At 37.8% G+C, this 19,273-nt stretch overlaps 1 protein-coding gene across 2 annotated transcripts in view; it reads right to left on the bottom strand.

Annotated features, from left to right (window-relative positions):
* The window catches only part of BMP5 (bone morphogenetic protein 5), a gene marked incomplete at its 3' end in the record, with an annotated part of 55,454 nt that overhangs the window by 18,623 nt on the left and 17,558 nt on the right, over window positions 1-19,273 (bottom strand). For both annotated transcript variants that reach the window (XM_083857856.1, XM_083857857.1), the window contains exons 2-3: window positions 12,377-12,569; window positions 5,671-5,819 (exon numbers count right to left, since the gene is read on the bottom strand). In XM_083857856.1, coding sequence (XP_083713982.1) covers window positions 5,671-5,819; window positions 12,377-12,569 — 342 coding nt within the window. The remainder of the gene's footprint in view (window positions 1-5,670; window positions 5,820-12,376; window positions 12,570-19,273) is intronic.

The following is a 19,273-nucleotide window of genomic DNA, read 5'->3' as shown; positions in this document are numbered from 1 at the left end:
GCTACCTAAGCTTATTTTTAAAAAAGACAAGAGAAAAGTTAATAACACCAACATGATGGTCCATATATAACACATCCTCAACACTCCAACTCTAAAGTAATTTTTACTGTCTCTATTGTATTATCTACATAAACTGTTGCACAAACTTTTCCTTTAGTGGACACATTTATCTGTAACAACATAAAATATGCTTTTAACACAAGCTTTATGTATTTTATTAACTCTTCTTCTCCCTGGAGCCTTTAAGGAATTCTGACAAATGGGTGGTCTTGGATGCTCTGCTCTGCCTTTCCTAGGCTTCACAGCTTTAGTCAAGACTAGATTGATCTTTTGTCAAATCTTACATTTAGTTGTTTTTACTCGGTTCATTTGAAGGAATTTTGGGTATCTTTTTGTGTTAATTTTGATATCCATAAAGCTCTTGAAGAAAGCACTTGGGAACACATAAGGAATTATATTTGCTGTATAATATGACAGTACAATATATGCTTACACAAAATATCAGATGTAATTATATACAAAAATGCTTTGTAAGTACTTGATTTATCCTTTCAAGTTAATGCATTTAAACTGTGAGAGGCTTGTGAGAGTCCTGGGGCTTTTCTGCACCATTAAAAAATGTGTTCAGGAAGACAATAAAACAAGGAGAGATTAGATTAATTGGTCATCCACTAAAGAATAAAATGGATAAAAGCCTTCTGAATGGAATGGAATGCAAATGCCATTATCTCTAAACTAATGGTGTTGAGAAGCAGATGTATCCTTCATCTGTCTGGGGAGCAGGGTGTGGGGTGATTTGCACAGCTGTACAGCCAGGACCAGTGTGCACCACTGGTGGTAGGAGAAGGGGTGGGAACCTCTTTCTCTCCTCTCCTTGGGCTTCTGCTTAAAGTGAGTGTCGTTACTAACAAGGGGTGTGTTCACTTGCTACAACCTGACACAATGCAGACCATATTTGTGACCCAGCTGAAAACAGTGGTTTCACCTATCTGAGCAAAATAAAGAGTGCTGGAACTGGATCATCTGCTCTGCTCAGGGTAGGAGTGTGGTCTTGGTGCATTTACATCCTCATGCCAGCTCCACCTCAGAGTCAATAGAACCTCAAGGCAGCACTGGGACCTTTCTCATGGGGACAGCTGTCATGGGATCACTGTGTTTTGGAGAGTGAGAGACTCATCCCTCCAGCTTATTTCACACCACAGTATTCCTGAGCATGTTTAATTTAAAACTAGTGCAATTTTGGCCAAAGTCAGCTCTGAACCAGAAATGAATGTAGCTGTACTTAGGCAGTGCTTGAGCCCAAGCTAATAAAACCTGCTGAGGGGCAGGATGTATTAGCTTGGGTTCAGTGCTGTGCTAACATGGCTGTATGGCTTCCAGATGGCTCAGAATTTAGTCAGAGCTATTGCCTGCCAAAGTCCATATATATATCAATAAAAATACATATTTCCTAAGTTCCCCCACTATAGGGACAGTAATGAAGGTGAAACTGCTCCTCAAACTTTGCCTTGTAAATACCAGATCCATCAGGAAGTTTAAGGGTAACAACCCAGCGACATCCTCCAGGGTACTTGATAGCTACCATGGTCATGTAAGCAAGGTGTCAAGGTTGTCTAGGGGCAGCTGTAGAATAAACTGATGACATTTAGTGTGGTAATGGTGAGGCCAAAACAACATCAAATATATAGCCAAGTACATGAAGTGGCCAGAGTGTTGCCACAGGTTGTCATAGCTTGAAAGCAAGCCAGCCACACCATGCCACACAAAGAAAACTGCCTTTCTGAAGGCTTAGTTGAAGAAAGGGACCTTGGAAGATCCAGGCTAAAAGGAAGAGAGGCTAAAAAAGAGAGGCTGTGTTTTTTAGTTTCTTCCCTAGCATCACTGGAGAAGAACTTCACCAATCCTTCATGCAGCATGTAGGGTTAAGAACCAAACTCCCTTCCAAGGGAGACATATCAGAGCATACCCAAATTCATGCTGAAAGGGGAATTGGCCTTCCACAGGCTTCACTTGGATCAGGGAACCTATTGTTTTCAAGTTTGCTTTTGCTCTGAGGAAAAAAAAAATATTTGAAGCAAGAGTCAGAGTCAGGGAGCTGAGAGTTCCTGCTGTCTGCCCACCTCAAAAAGCAGGGAAGCCCAAAGAAACCTTCTATGGGACTATGTGGTAACAAATCTTAATCTTTGTTTCTTCAAAGTCAGCACCAGTTTCTTCCCTTTGGTGTGTTGGTAGATGAAAAATAAGTAAGAGCTGCAGAAATCTAATAAAAGGTATGGACTTACATGACTGTGGAGCTACTCAGGACGTTGTATTGAGAGCCGTGCATTTGGAATCTGTTTTATTCTGTGGATCACCACCAATCACATTGCACATTATCTCCCTCCCATCCTCTGTAAACAACTCTAGGTTCTCCTCAGCAATGACATAAACAGAAAACCAATTACTCTTGTAGCTGTTTATACCCCTTCAGCAATTGTAACGATCAGAGCACCGCTAATGTCCACTTATAAAAATGCTAAATGGTTAATACAAAGGTGCTGATTCACTAGAGCAAGTTATAAGTCTTAGGAGACATGGTGTATATATATATATGGGAAAAGGTTACATGGAGCTTTTCAAATTGTTTGTGCATCTGTATTGATTTTATGCTGCAGTTCATCCAACACTTGTGCATCCATCAGCATGAAAAAAGTCACCTTTCATTTGAACCACAACAGAGAGTTTTGGTGTCAAAAGTAGGGAATCAGCCAAAGGGGATGCTGCAGAATGTTGAGGATACACTAAAAAAATAGAATCAAAAAAGCCTGATCCTTAATTTACCACAGCCCCAGGGAAACAGTGCATTATATGTTGACAGCTTCCATATGTGTCATGCAAACCTTTATTCTTACTGTTCAAAATAAAACGTCCCATTAAGAGAAAACGTCTACATTTCATGCTAAAATGAGACGTATGATACCAAATACTGTCCTAAAGAAAAATAAAACACATTCCAACGTCATGTGGCTTTTTGTACTTTTTTCAGGATTTTCAAAGGGGGGAAAATATGAATTACAGCAGCCAGACATTTTTCCAAAGATTTTTTTGTCACACTGTATATTAAATAGTTGCAATTTTTTTTATTCCTTATGTAGGCATTATTATTTTTGCACCATTTCAGAGATGCAAAGAAGTGTATCTGAACAAGTAATTGCCAAAATGTCTCTGATAGATAACTGTAAGAAAGATTACTTTTAATGGTAGTGATAAAAATACAGTAGCACCTAGTAGTCTCAGCAACTATTGGTGGCCCATATTGGCTGTATGAATAAATCTAAAAATTAGTATGTATTTACAGACTTGCTTATCCAGGATGCCCAGGTGATGCTGGAATAACTCTATCAGGGATCCTCTTACTTAATAGAATCCCATTTATTTTAATGATCTGTTGCAATAGAAAGGTTAATGGATCAAGTCTTATCATAAATATCTCTCCAGTTATGAGGACAGAAGTGCTATACCTCCTGTAAACTCAACTGACAGCTGGAGGCACGAAGAAATGTGCTTCAGACCTGCATGGCCTGAAGTTCACTCGAGCCAAGGGAAGTTTTTCAGCTGATTTGAACCAGTCCCTGAGCCCTCACAGAGAAGTGGTTGGAGGAAAGGTGGGTGGGGTTTTCTCTGGGTTACGAACCGAGTCTGCTACATACTGAGTCGTATAAAAATTCATGTTCCATCTGTACACAAACGTGTCATTCAACTGCTGGTGTTTCTAATAGTTTCCAGAAGTAACAGCAACCCAATAAAAATAATCAAAGCCTTAAGAGCAAAATTGTAAGAGCATGAAAGGACGATTTTGCTTGTGCTAAGCTGAAGTGGTGTAGCACAGGTCTATCCTATAGTTTTGAAAACTTTAGTCCCTAGAAGTGGAATCCTTGTACGAATAAACTGGAAAAGGGAATAGAAAGTGTGGGAAAAGGCAAATATCTTCATAAGTCAAATAAGTAAAGTGCAAAAGGTAAAGCTGTTTGTGGCTTTGTAATTTAAAATAGAAAATTATCTATCACCTTTCTGATCTTGGGAGTAGGACAGGGGAAATATTTACACAAGCTATTCTTTTATAATTTCTTCACTATATTAACCTGAAGATTTTCTTTTACCCATAAAAACTCTCCTGTAGTTTACCAAATGGATGTAATTCTGAGGCTAGAACAAACAAATTGCTGGTTGCGGGGTTTCTTGATGAGTGCCTTTCATGGATATTTAATTTTCAACAATTTCTGTGTTCAAATCTCTTGGGGGGAAAAAAAAAGCCAAGGATGGAATTTATTCTGGAGCAGGAAAGCTGGCCAGAAGCCAGCTCACCTAATTTGGATTCCTGACGGAGGTGTCACCTCCCCAGAATTGTAAGGGCTTTAAAATGGCCTCACTAAACCAGGCTCCCCAAGAGATCTACTCCCTGTGCAGCCCAGGCCCAGGACCACTCCTTTGAAGGACACAGCCTTTGAAGGCTGGGTGAAAGCAGCAACAACGTGGTCTACTTTGCATTGGTGCCCCCTTGTCCATTGACTGTACTCTGACTGTAAAGGTAAGATTAGGTGAAGGGGCCATGAGCTTTGGTGCAAGCCTGCCAGCTCTCTTTTACAGCATCGTGCCTAAAGGACAGTTTTTGCATAACTCTCCAGCAGCCAGGGCACTTGCTGAAAAAGTATGAGACGCTTTGTTCACAGCCCAGCTGAGCCTGAGGGGGAATTTAGATCAAAACCAATGAGAAAATGTAGCCAGAACAAAGAAGAAAAAAATATTAGTCTTTACACCAGGGTTTCTTCTGCTACTCATTAACATTATGTCAGCTAAGGTTTAGATTAACTGGCATCATAGATCCCTTGACCTTTGACATAAAAAGCTTTTTGACAAAAAGAGTTAAATCTGAGTTTGCTTGTAAAGTGGTATGGATTAAGTGAACCATCACAGAAAAACAGCATATAAGTCTCTTTTTATTAGTTTCTAAAGAAGTCTAAGTAAAGAACATTTCTTCGAAAAATATTTTTTTGCATTGAGATGCATTTTCAAATTTAATGAAGAGCATAACTATGAATAATGCAGTAGCCCAGTGAATTTGTACTAAAACCTCCACAGCTGAAAACTTCAGTTTTGATAGTGGCTTTTTCTAATTTTCAGCTAACCAATATTTTCAACATTTCAAATTTTAACCCAATTCAAGATAACAAAATCTTTTTTTTTTTCAAGTTAAAGAAGACAAATACCTACATCACCCTATTGTTAATCTTTCTTCAACATCAATATCAACAGCTGCTATACCTTCTGAATGGCTCTGAGGTTTTATTTTATAACTTTCTCCATGCTTCAGCCCAAGAAGTTTTGCAAAGCTGCCTAACTTTCCTGAATATAATAATCAGTGGTAGAACATTAAAATGGAATTTAATTTTGTATGTAGGAGCTCTTATCAATTGTTGATTCAGTGAGTTTTATAACTGACACATTTTACAGAAATGAAAATAATAGAAAATTTGCAGACTACAACAGCAGCAGGATAAGATTTGTGTTATTTCCTTATAAACTCTCAGTGAATTGTCCCCAGTCAAGTTAAAAAACACCCATCTAGAAGAAAGTCCTAGCAAGGTTTGACAAGAGCACACGTGACATTGTGATCCACAGTTTGGATCTTACCATCGCCAGTTTCAGCGCAGAGTTGCAGTCCCAGGTTGTTCTGCGGATTAATCACCCAGTGATTGCTGGTCACAGTAATGTCGAAGACAAACCAGCCCACATCAGAAGCTTGAGCTTTTCTTGTGTCTAACAGGAACAAGTCTGCATCCCTAAGTTAAAGAAAATAGAGAGTCAAGGCATTCAAATATTATTACCTTTGTCCCTAATTTTCTTGCTGACAATAACTTCTTGGAGTCCAAATTAATAATCTTTTGACATATCCTCGTTATGACACAGTGCAGCATGTGCTATAGCTAACAAGTACTTGTTAAGTATAATACAGGTATTTCCCCTAAGAGGCCTTTCTGAAATGAGTTTCAGAATGTAGAAACTATAGCTCTGGAAAATCTGAAAAATATGACTTCCTGATAGAACTACACAAAATATGTAATTGAGGCTGTGTATACAAGATTTCGTCTTTCAATATTAGAATATCAGAGGAAGATTCACTTTTATAAACTGTTCAGAATAAGAGAAAAAAACAAAAAAGTCAAAATCACTTTCCAGTTTCAACTAAAACTCAGACACATAGTGTTGCTGAAAAGAAATCTGTTGTTAATAACATATGATGGCAGCTGTGTCCTTTGACAAAACATGAATAGATGGCAGTTCAGACCACTTCCTATTACTACAGATGTTTAGAAAATAAGTCTCTATATCAAAGCAGAAATTACATATCTATTCAATAATATAATTATTACATTTTAACCCTCAGTTGCCTGGTATATTTTCAAATTTGTTCCCATGAAATCTTCCAGTAATTCAGAAGGGCTGCTCAGGGGAGTTAGTATAATTATGTTGCCAAATTTTTAGCATGGGTCACTTATTTGTTCTATTTTCACATATCTTGTGACACAATTGGTTCCAGATCATCATCTGTATTACAAATAATTTAATACAATGAGCAGACTAAACCCAAGGTATTAAACTCTCATCAGTTTCATTTTACATGCTTCTACAAAGCAGCATGCATTATTTAAAACTGTTTTCGGCATTTATTCTTTTAAACCTAAATCTATGGTTAGAGAAACCTATTTTTTAATGCCATAAATAGTAGTCAAAGCAGTAAGATACAAGAAAAAATGTTTTATTCTAATTTTTTACTGTACAAGTCAGCTAAAGGCAGACTTGTAGATCTGGGAATTGTACATTCTGCCTTACAGACAGAATGAATATATGTTCAAAGAAGAAAGAGACAGAAAGAACAGGCTTTATGTAAAAAAGTGAATTTAAAATTGTTAGTCTTGTCACTGTATTCTTACAGTTCTTAATCACTATGACACCTTAGGAAGTTCTTACACTGTCTTATCTAAACACACTAAATGCACCTAGAGGGTCTGATACTGAAAAAAGCATCAAATGCACCTTTTAAAAGTGGGGTTGCTAAACACTGAGGAAAATAAGACCAAGTGAACTCTGACAAGCATATGTTTACTTACATGTGAGATATATCTGCAAAATCAGGTTAAAGAGCTCAGAAATTATAACGGAAGGTAATTAAAAAAAAAAAAAGGAATCGAAAGGGCTTTTTTTCAAGTCACTTTTTTTTTTTTTTTTTTTTTTTTCTTCTGTTAAAGGATAATCTTTTGCTGGGCTCTTATCACTTCCATTATAGTAGAACTGTGCTAATGACCACACAAGGAGAAAACCTACTTTCCCCCTCTGGAGTTAACACGAAGAAAATCTTACCATTCAAAAGAGCCTGACCTGCTATGCTAGCACTGAACAAATTAACAACGTACCACAGACTCATAAATAGTACTCTCTGGAGTCTTAAATGCCAACTTTTTTTCTCTAATAAGAAGTTTTATCGGAACTTTAAACCTGAAAAGTTTAATACTGACTCTAATTGTCTTTGAGCTGTATTTAGAAGTACTTTTGCATTGCTCAGTAGATTTAATAGAAAACTGTAAAAGTGTTTGGAATATAAAATACTACAATACCATATACATACCAATCTTTTCTCCTTCTAGAATACATAATTGTTTTCTCATATAGAGTCTTTCCATTCCAAATCCAGGACTGATACTAAATGTTCTCAAAAATTACAGTGTTTCCCATGCCAAATCAGAATAAGGCACTACTAATGGTCCAGTCTATAAATTCCTATGAAGGACAAATTTTTCCTCAGTATGGCTTTTTACTTTGTACTGCAGCAAAAACTCGAACTAAAGTGTCTTTGGCATTGATATGTCAGTTTACCTGTATGTCTTCCTGCAAGTATAGTGTTCTGGCTAAGGTAATGAAAGTTGAAGAGACAGATTGCTCTTACCCATTAACTCAGCAAATGAAAATGAGTTGGGGATACCTAGAGAAAACCAGAACTGATTCTTGAGAACACACAGTAGAATAGAGAAAATGTATCTGTACCAATACTAATGATTTAGCCTACATAACAGCATCCTACCACAGAAGTTCAAATTATTTGTCAGGGAAAAAAACCAACTTTTTTCACAACTGATACAGAGTGAAAACCTGACCCCTGATAAGGCAGCAGAAGCTCTGGGATCAGGGTTTCCCAATTAACTCGTGTCATTCATTCCAACTTCCCATCACATTTTGTGATATTTTTAATTTTAAAATTCTCCTTTATTCTCATTTTAAGTGCAATCACACTTAAAATGAAAAAAGCCACAACTTTTGGCTGAATTTTAAAAAGTATTTCTATTTAAAAAATAGCCCACAACACGTAATAAAAACCTAAGGCATTATGCTGTAAATAGCCTGAAATGTAACAGTGAATACATTCAGCCAGAATACAGTTGATTTGCTTTACCTTTACAGAGGCTGTTTAAGTTTATTGTTTTCAGTCTGGTCCCCAGTGATCAGTTTCCTACAGAAGAAATGCTACCACAGACAAGAATTTCAGCAAAGAGGCTGCAGGCAGAATGTCTAAGAAGTTCCACATCTCCTGGGACACTTAAGGAAGTAAAGGTGGAACAAACCAACCATAGGTTCCTTGCAACCCAGAACAGTTCTCGATCAGATCAAATAATCATCACGGTGCAATAGGCGATCCCAATAATGCTGCTTTACCTCTAGCCTCGTTTTAGAAATCTGCTTTTGTATCTTACTGCAACTTGAGGATTCCATAATGTAGGAAGAACCCTCAGGGTTTGCTTAAATAGTGGCTAGCTGCCACCAAATCACGAACAAAGATTTGATATGGTGGACGTTTTTTACATTTGAGAAAAGATCCAGGTAGGAGTCCATGGTGGGGTTCCATAGGAAGTCAGCCTGCCATGGGCCATGCTGTTCATGCTTCCTTAGACTGAATAAAAAAAACTGCAATCCCAAAGACTGAAACTTCAGCAAACTCCAAAGGAATTAAACACACACACTTCACTACCCATGCTGCCACAGAGACAGAAAAATGCCTTAGACTACAACACAATCCTTAGCATGCAATTTGGAAACCCTGAACCTGGGCACTCCTTCCCTGAAAGCATAGTAGGATTGTATTTGGGATTGCAGAGTCCTGTCAGACACCCATGTTTTCTGTTCAAAGCAAAGAAGGGTGGAGGAGCAGTTTGGCTGTGGAATGTCACTAGTAAGGACTGTAGGACATTACAGAATCAGAATCAGAGAAAGGTTTGGGATGGAAGGGACCTTAAGGGCCATCAAGTCCCAACACTCTGCCATGGGTATGGACACCTTACACTAGGACCTGTGGCTCAAAGCCCCATCCAGCCTGGCCTTGAAAGCTTCCAGGAAAGTGGCATTCACAGCTTATGTGGGCAACATGTTCCAGTGCCTCCACACCTTCACAGTTCACGCACTCTCTCCCAGTTGGTATTTGCAGCTTCTAAAATTTTTGCACCTAAAACATGTACATATATAAAATGAACCTGAAGTGAAAAAGTCAAGAAAATCACAGTCTGGGCCTAAAAGCAAAAGACGTGGCTTTGTTGGAAAAAAAAAGTTCCTGGGAGCTCATCATGGGGTCTCTTCTGTCTGGAGCAAGGGGCTTTTGGAAAATTTTTCTTGTTTCTAATTTGAACAGTGAAGAGTTTGTGATCTCCTCCCATCCCATTCCACTTAGGCAGTTGCCTACAACATCTCTACATATGAGTTGAAATTGTCAAAATCAACAGTAGGAGAGAAACACTTAGTCTGCATCTGAAGCTTCTGTAGTTACACTGGTGAAATCAAATGCATGGCATGTCATTGCCTGCACCTCCTTTCAGCATCATGCTTCCATCGGAGGACATGGAGCTTTTATACTTGTAAATGCAAATACAAAGCATTTATAAATTTCTGTTTTTGCATTGAAAGAACTCAAAAGCATTATTTAATGCCTTCACAGAGGCAGTTGTCATTTGAACAAGTCATATAGTATTCACTGTGATTTTCATCAGCGTGGTAAACAGTTTTGCTTTCTCTAAAATAAAATAAATACAAACCACCTACTGCGAAAATATTCAAGAACTTAAAAAGAAAACATCAAAAGTAATAGAAAAACTAACTTTTCCCATTAGTTCATAAAAAAAATCTGAGTTCTTAGGTGAAGAGCTTTCATCACCTTAACCTATACTCTTTAAAAGGATGTGTTGTGTTCCCTCCTGCTTCATTCCTTCCTCCAAGAAGTTTCTTTTAGAACCTGTCTCAAAAGAATTTTTGGGAACCTGATGATAGAGGCAAAAAAAATAATAGAATAATTTTTTTTCTTTATCCCAAATTTACTAAGAAAGCAAAAGGTATTCTGGAAGGATGAGTGCTTTCCCTCCTGTTGATTCTATTGGCATTAAATGAATCCCTGTTTATAGCCATAAATATTTTATAACTTGATGTTCAAAGAGGGTACAATCTCAAGGTTCTGTGGGCAGAAAAGAGATTTGAATTCTGGCCCAGCCTTCAAGCTAACTTGTGATGGGAGCTTTTATTTCCTCCAGAATACTCTGTAAGTTTAAGCTGACATTTTCTTTGGTTTTGCCAAACCTTCCTGGGATAGAAATGTTTTAGCAGCTCGAGATGAAGGAGAGGATTTTTTTTAATCTTAAAACAGAACTTCCCCCCCCGACTTTTCTGAGAAAAGACATAAACTAATTTAATTTTAATCCCCATATTTTGGGTCTATGTAGCTTTTTCAGAAGCATCTTGCAAATTGATACTAGTTTTTAATCATAATTTTCAGGTATTTATCTACTTTGCCTGGTGAAATCTGCTAATTTACTGAGATCTTGTAGAGTCTTGGAAACATGTCATACTCAGAGCTCTACAAAGCTCAGTTTGAGCCACAGAGCTCAAATTCAGGGATGCAATATCATATGTGGCACTTAGGGACATAGTTTAATGGTGGATTTGGCAGTGGTAGGTTTACGGTTGGACTTGATCTCAAAGATATTTTCCAACCTAGATGATTCTATGATTTGTTTTAGTTTTCAGTTACAGTGAGCAGTATAGGTTAAGTATGCACATGTTATCTTAAAGTTAGTGCATGAGTTTATCTTTTAATTACCTTCTGCAGAATTATCAAACACAAGAAAAAAAAACATGCTTCTTTGAAAGTAATCAAAGTTAGACAATCTTTCGGCCTTTAAGGAGCTCAAGTGAAACTTGGCTTGTAGTACCTCAGTGTCAGCAAATGGTGTATTTCCCAAATATAGATACTTAGATTGTGCATGGGACTCTGCCATTTCCTCACTGAGAACATGAACTGTTGGGAAAGATTAATCAAGGAAACCTTATAAATATGATTGCTTAGCAAAAGATTCTGAAAATATGAAACCTGTAATCGAAATAGAAATGGAAGCTTACTTTGAGTTGTAGGATACTGAGTCTTAGTTACTATATAACCTAAAGACAATAGCCTGGCCAGCTGAAGGAGAATCCCTTTTGATTGAACAATACCTTTCTGCTGGCTAAGGGATCCAAAGGTCAATGTAGCAAAACAGAAAAGTCTAAAGAGTAGTTTTTAGAGTTTAAAATATAACACATGGTAATGTAGTAGTTCTTATAGGCTGTATGTAGATTCTATAGGATTTTGTGTCTTGTATTGGTTGGTCACTGTAAATTAGAATATTCATCACAAAAGGAGATATAACGTATTGTAACCTGGACCTCGCTCTCTTCTCTCTTCGCCCTCTTCACTCTCTTGGCTTTCCCTCGCTCACTCTCTCTGGCTCTCCTCTTCGCTCTTTCTCTCTGGACTTCACTCTCCTTTCCCTGCTCTTACCTCTGTTCTCTTCCCCCTGCACTCTGACCCCTGCCACGTTGCTCTAGCTCTCTCCCCTCTTCTTGCCAGCTTACCCTCTTGCTCTCTCTCGTTCTCTCTCTGGGACTTCCCTTCAGCCGAGGCTGGTGGCTGAAGGGAAGGCCCTTTCTACCCACGACCCTTGCAATAAAACCACATATTCTAGAATATCTCAGGTTTGCAGAGTCCCTTGTCCCTGTAAGTCGCAGATGCCTCTACAATGAACCCTCACCTGTTCTGTGCGTGGGCAGATTATTTGATGAACTTGGACATAAGCCTGGAATAAATTACATGTAAGGTAAGTTTTATTCTTCAGTGTTTGCTGTTGTTGTCTAAGAATTAATACTGCACAACCCACAGTGGTAGCAATGGTGCCTTGTCAGGTGTAGGCTTATGTTCCATTACTGCCTCCCCACCTAAGACAGGAAAATGGGATGGTATTCAACATGTGATGAGTCCATGCCAGGAGGGTACCTGTTGGGATACTCCTTGATGATCTGATAAATGCTAATCTGGATGGTTTCATTCTCAAAGCGGCTGTTACTCCGATCTTTGTATATCCGGAATTCGGCTGCTGTCACTGCCTCTCCATGAGGGATCTGAGTAAGGTCAAAGCGAAATTCTTTGTAGTGCCTTCGGTGGTGGGAGAAGTCCTTGTCTCTTTCAACTGTGAGAAAATGAATTAAATGTAAATGAATTAAATGTAAATTAAAGATGTGAAACAAATGCCCATTTTCCCTGATTAATGGAGCATTCCCTCTGCTTGGGGGTAAACAAACATGACAATATAAAACTCTGCAAATAATAAAACCACAAGCCCAGACATACGCCCAGTTAAAGGAAAATTCCACCAGCCCAGTATCTTCAGTTCAAAAGGAAAAAAAAACCTCCATGGCTTTTATATAAATTCCAGAAGCTGGAGTGGAAAGAATATCAAAAAAAAAGACAAAAGAGGGCATGTTGTAAAGTAACTAGAAATATGGACAAACTAAAAGCAGTGAAAGGATTTAGGACTTCAGTGTAGCCATAAGCACAGCAATAGAAATAAAGATAGAAATATAGATTACTTTGGAAAACACTAATTGCTCCTTATAACCAGGCTGATGAGAGGAATATAGCTCATTTCTGTTTAACATAATAAAAGTGGTACTAAAGTTCATTGCAACAGCTATATAGTTAAGAAGCAGTTAAGTCATATAAACTAACACAAGTTGTACTCTAATGGCATGGACGTTATCTTTCCAGTGGTCAGAAGAAGGAACTGTGGGTCAGGACCAAGTGGTTCTGGAATTCCAGCACCATAGGATGTGAAATTCTGGCTTGAGAAGTCCCCGCCCCTGTTCTTGGAGGGCAGGTGCAGCTCCCAATGCTTCTGACACTGCCACAATTTAAAGTAAAAAAGCAAACCTCATTATTGCTTAATTGAAGTTTCTACAGAATTTTAAGAGGAACAAACCAGAGGATTTTAATTTACAACTGATTTGGGTCTGTTTCCATTGTCTGCTGCAGTTCTGATTCTGAGTTAGGAGCAGCTTTTGCAATGGAATATATGTTTTGATGTGACAATGGAAACTACAGGTCATAGTACTGGCTGATGATCACCTTATGGGATTAATACTTCAGATTTTAAGGATGTGGAAAGGAAAATGATCCATGGTTTCCACTTCCACAGAGTACAACATATCATTGACCTATGAATAAGCTGTACTCTGTGAGAAGACAGAATTTCTCTCTCCTGGAAAAGTTCTACTTGCCTCATGACATACGTGCTTTGTTTTACTGATGGTGGACAAAGTCTAAAACTCAGAGTTGGGACTTGGTTTAGATAACCAACTAGATATTTATGGCTACATTCAGCTTCCCTAAATACCCTCTCCTGTAACCCCAGCTTTTTCATTGCATTTTAGTCCTCAGATCTGAGGAAGGAACAATAGCAGTTCTGGAAAAGCCCACATTTGAATTACTAAATGCAACATGTACAAATAACGTGTAAATTATTACAATATTTATACTTACATGCTCATGTATACATCCCCCCCAAACTATTTTTTCTACATACATAATCTGTATGTGTTTGCATGGCTATACATATAATTATATAATTTTATATATAAACATACATATCTGTATTATTATAATGTATATGTTGTCTTACAAAATAGAAATGCACTAAAAAGTAAAAAATCATTTTGGGCTTACCATATAAGGGTATAGTTATTGACATATTAAAGTGAAAGCTGTTGAACAGAAAGTATTTAACACTATTTTCAGAGCAGTGGTTACTAGTTAAGTCACCTGGGGTAATGTAACTAGTCCCTTACAGTGTACTTCCCTGTCACCCTTTCAAAAATATAAACTCCTCTTGCTTTCATTAGCATTTTTTTTTTTTCCGTACAAATCTGTGTTGCCTTAAGAACCACCAAAACTAAAATATATAGGCTATAAGAACACTTTATCTTCAGTGAAAATGAACTTTCTCCTGGCTGACAAAAGGAAAATTGTCTGCTAACTCTGAGGTTTACTTGGCTCAAGTGCATATTTAGCTTACATGGGTTTGCCATCGAACACTATGTAGAAAAAGTAAAGCAGAAAAGCAGCAGAAGCATGTAAACTGGCTGCTCTGGACCTGAAGATGAATGGGCTGCTACTGAAGAGAAACAGGATACAGTCTATTTAGCAGCTCCACTGCCCGGTTCTAAACTGTGAGATATATACAGAGATCTGACTTAAGGTTTGGGAGTTGTTTGCTTTTTTTTTTTTTAAATACCCATGTAAAGCCTTTCATTTCAGAGGAACTTGGCAGAGATTAGCATATGCAAGAGCACTGAGCCGGGAGGGTTTTTTCTAGTACAAAGAATCTGCTGCAAGTTTCTGAGGTTATAACTGAGCATTTCAAAACCGTCATGGAACAGATATGTCAATAACCTTCAAATGAGAACTATATTTAAGACAGACTTAATGTAGTGCAAACCTTTCTGCTGTCTCTGGGTAGTATTTTTTCAAAAAGTATTTATCAGCATGCTTGGGTTACTAAGCACTACTCACTATGAGTAAATATTGAATAATTAGACACTGACTAAAAGGTTTAAATGCCACTACTCCTGGACTGATTGATTTTTATTTGGGTTTGAAGTTTCTACCAAGTACTTTCTAATCAGTACCATCAGTTTAGAAACTGTAGTTGTCTCCCTAAATGTTATACTTTGGACAGAAACCTCCACAATACCCCTAATAATATCAGTGGGCATCTCCCAGGATCACTCACAACTGCTAAAGAATACTGATAGCCACTTTCTGATGGGCCTCAAATTAATTGTTGCAACTCACACAGATAATATTTATCTATGTTTTCATGTATATACCCAAGGTAGACACAGCACTGTCATCTGAGAGGGACGCAAGTTCAAAATTTCTTTGATTTGAGACAGCATTTACAGGCAGGTCAGGACTTCAGCGTAGCAGCAGTCTGCAGAAGTGAAGGTGGTAGGAAACAGGCACTGAACAAGACTGCAAAAACACCCCGAGTTCAAGGAGGTCCCATTCCCTGCAATGAATCCAGAATTTCTATCTGCAAATTTGTATCAGCCAACATACAAAGCAAAATAAAATTGCATAGAAATGTAGGCAACTTAAAATCTTGCATTATATAGCAGATTGCAAAAAAGTGGTAATGGTGATGTTGCAATAATGACCAAGGGTTCGAATGGTAGCCAAGTTAAAAAAGTTAAATATTATTTAAATTATATTGAATATTTTATTACTGAAAATAATACACAAATCTTGATCCTTTCTGTGTCTAATAAATGCCTCATCAGGCAAGACTAAACGCTCAGTAGGGTATCTGTTGGGTTCTTTGTCCTGCTGAAATGGCATGGAGTTCAGTGAGGCACCATTTCTCAAATATTTTTATTTCACAGGCAAGAGCTTTTCAACATGGGCAGAAAAACACAGGTTAAGATTTTCAAGTATTCAGTCCTTTCAGAATGTTCTCATGGCATTCCAGCCCTGCCCAGTACATCTGCCAAAATGCATTTCTGTGGGACAAATCACGACATCTAAAAACCAGTTGACTAGAAAATCAGTATTTTTTTAATCATTGGAGGAATATAATTTTTCTAAGTAAAAAATAAGGAGAATATTAAGATTGATGCCGATTATAATTTTTTTAAAAAAAAATCTTCCTTTGCTCTCATTGATCAGGATTCTGAGCACTGACTTTTAAAAATGTTTTTTTTTATACCACCTGAACCTAATATATGCAGCACTGCAGTTGCATCAGACAAATCATGGCTCAAGGGAATATCACAAACACCTGTGTGTAACATGGGAAAGAATGATATTTTCCACCCATGTGGCAAACTGATGAAACATTTACACTGTATTAACACTACTTCCAACTCCAAAAAGAAAAAGTTGAATTTACAGAAAAAAGGTGTTTTGGAAAAGAAGTCTTCTTTTGCATCAAAAGACAATATCATGCACTGATTTTCATTAACAAGACTATTTATTTTATGGGAAAAAGAAAAAAAAAGAGCAACTAGAAAATGCCCAAAGCACTTATATGGATGTATAAGTAATCAGTATTTTAGAAATTCAGCTATAAATATCTGATTATATTGACTGATCTCTAAAAAATATAAAAACTGCTAGCGATGACTTTAGGTCATAGTGCATGAGGGACTATTAGCTGTGCTCTTTCATTAGTGATTAGCTCCAAACTGATGTGTGCTTCACTTTTCTTGAGGATGTTGCTGTGTGGGTGTGACACATAGGCAGAGTGAAAGCTGCTTTGGCAAATAGTTAACAAACTAAAGATATGCTGAAGGACATGTTATAATAAGCTGATTTTAGAATATAAGGTACCAGGATCCCAACTGGATTCACAAACAGTAAAGCCTCACTAATCAATGTCACTTTTTAACTACAAAATATATGTGCCAAGGCAAAATAGAGGGACTTACAGATCTGTGTAACTATAAAGGGTCATTTACACTAATCTCACTGAATTTCACTGTTTGACTAGAAATTCTTTGTATAAGTACTAAGTAAACCACTCAGTTTTAATCACTCCAAGGTGATAAAGTTTACAGTAAGATGATACACTACAAACGACACTCATTTACAGCTTGAATATAATGAAATGATAGTTTATCTACAGTGAACACTTGTGGTTATCTGACCAAAACAGGTCAAAGGTTCCAGGCATTTTCTCCTGAAATTACTCAGTGCTGCCTCTAATGACTGATAATTGAAAGCAGAGACTGGAAATATCAAATGTGGTAGGTGACAGATAAGCAACAGATTAATGCAAGTACTCTGTTACAGGACACTGAAAGGTCAGAGGCCCTAGGAATTAGCTATTGTGCTACTGTGAAAAGACAGACATCAAATAGCTGTTTATCTCATTCTTGCTCTTCTCTCTCTCATTCAAATTCCAGTATCACAGATGACACTGTTTTGAGTGACTCGCCTTTTACAAAATAAGGCAATAAATGTTTTGTAGGATGTGTGGAAAGGTGAAAAGTGATTCTAGAGAAGCATACAGGGTTAAAAAAACTGCCAAAATAAAACAGCTATGCTAGGTGTAAATATTTTAATGAAGTGCATCTGAGAGAAGTTAAGGACATTCATCAGAATGTCATTCTCAGTTGAAAAGACACCAGATAACAGATACTAAAATATGTATTTTGATATTTTTAAGCTTTGTAACTTTTTTGGCTTGTAGAAAATGAATAGCAATTTTATAAAATGACTTTATCTGGGCAGGCATACCTTAAATCTTTTCACCCTGCAAGTCCTAAATATGTAAAATCTAGTTAATATTGAAATAAGTGCCAGCTATTTCATTCTGCTCATTGGCCTTTGAATGAAGATCGCAATCCTCTGGAAAAAGTTTTAAATTAGGTGGACTTTTAAACTCCAAAAATGAAGAAAAATAACTTCCCAAAGTGGTGATTAAAAAACTAGAAAGCAGCAAACTATGGTTCTACTTCTCTAAGCACTACTGCATTACTAGGTTTATCTGTTTTTTAGAATGATCTGAACTCAGGGAATCTATTTTGAGTTAGACATTGAATCGAAAAAAATAGTCACTTGTCCTTAAATCATTGCTTTGGATACCAGAGATGGCTGCCTGATACAGTTAGTGGAGAGACAATTCTGTTTGTTAAGGGTCAATTGTCTGGTATCAGCCAGTAAACAGAACAAAGGAGTTTATTTACATTTACCCTTTAGTTCACTGCAGCTCCAGAAAATCAGACTGATAATAATTCTTGCTCAGTCAAAGGACAGTTCAATCCTTATCAGCTGATTTCAAAGACTGTCCCCAAACTGCCAGGATGCCAGTAGCCCAGCAATGAGACATCCTGAGCCATTCCACAGAAGAAATGCTGGGGTTGAGGGCCAAAATAAGAATGAACTAAGTTTTTGTTCCCACATCGTCCCTGTAATATTTTTATTGACATTAGACATTTACCATTTATATTACCATAATCATTCAGTTGAGTGTTTTAACTACAAAACTTCGGAGTTATCCACCCCATTGCACGTTTTCCATTTAGGATGGAGAATTGTCACCTCAGAAATATGGTGAAATAGCTTGCACAACTAAAATGCAGCTAAAGATGGCTATAAACTCTTGAGAAGGCAAGGAAGGAGAGGCAGCCGTCTATATCAGGGAATGTTCGATTGCCTCTTTTGGTGACAACTGGGTTGAATGTTTATAGGTAAGAACCAGTGGGAAGGCAAATGGTAGATATCCTGGTAGGAGTCTGTTACAGACCATTCAGCCAGGATGGTGAGGCAGATGAAAAGTACTGCAGGCAGCTGGGAGAAGTCTCCCAACTGCCAGCTCTCATTCTCGTGGACGACAAGAAGTCTGCTGGAAATAGAACACAGCAGAGAGAAAACAGTCTAGGAGGTTGCTGAAATGTGTGGAAACAAAGTCCCTGACACAGCTGGTGAGGGATTCAACTAGGGTGGTGTCCTGCTGGACATGCTGCTAGTGAACAGAGAATGACTGGTGGGTGATGTGACACCTGGACGCCTCTTGGGCACAGCAATCACAGAATTATGGAGTTTTAATAGAGTTTTTAATTCTTGAAGAAGTAAGGTAGGGAGTCAGCAGATCTGCTCCTTTGGAATTCCTGGGGCCAACTTTGGCCTGTTTAGCAGGTTGTTTGGCAGAGTCCCTTGAGAGGCAGACCTGAAGGGCAAAGGAACCCAGGAAGGATGGACATTCTCCAAGAGAGAAATCTGAAAGATCAAGAGCAGACTGTCTCTATGTGCCAAAAAAACAGCCAATGGGGAAGAGGAGCAGCCTGCCTGAACAAACAGCTTTGGCTAGAAGTCAGAAAAAAAAGGGGAGTTTAT

This window comes from Zosterops lateralis, assembly GCF_965231275.1.
Source record: "Zosterops lateralis genome assembly, chromosome: 3".
Taxonomy (NCBI): Eukaryota; Metazoa; Chordata; class Aves; order Passeriformes; family Zosteropidae; genus Zosterops; species Zosterops lateralis.
The sequence above is the reverse complement of the archived record's forward strand: the minus strand, read 5'-3'. Positions and strand labels throughout refer to the sequence as shown.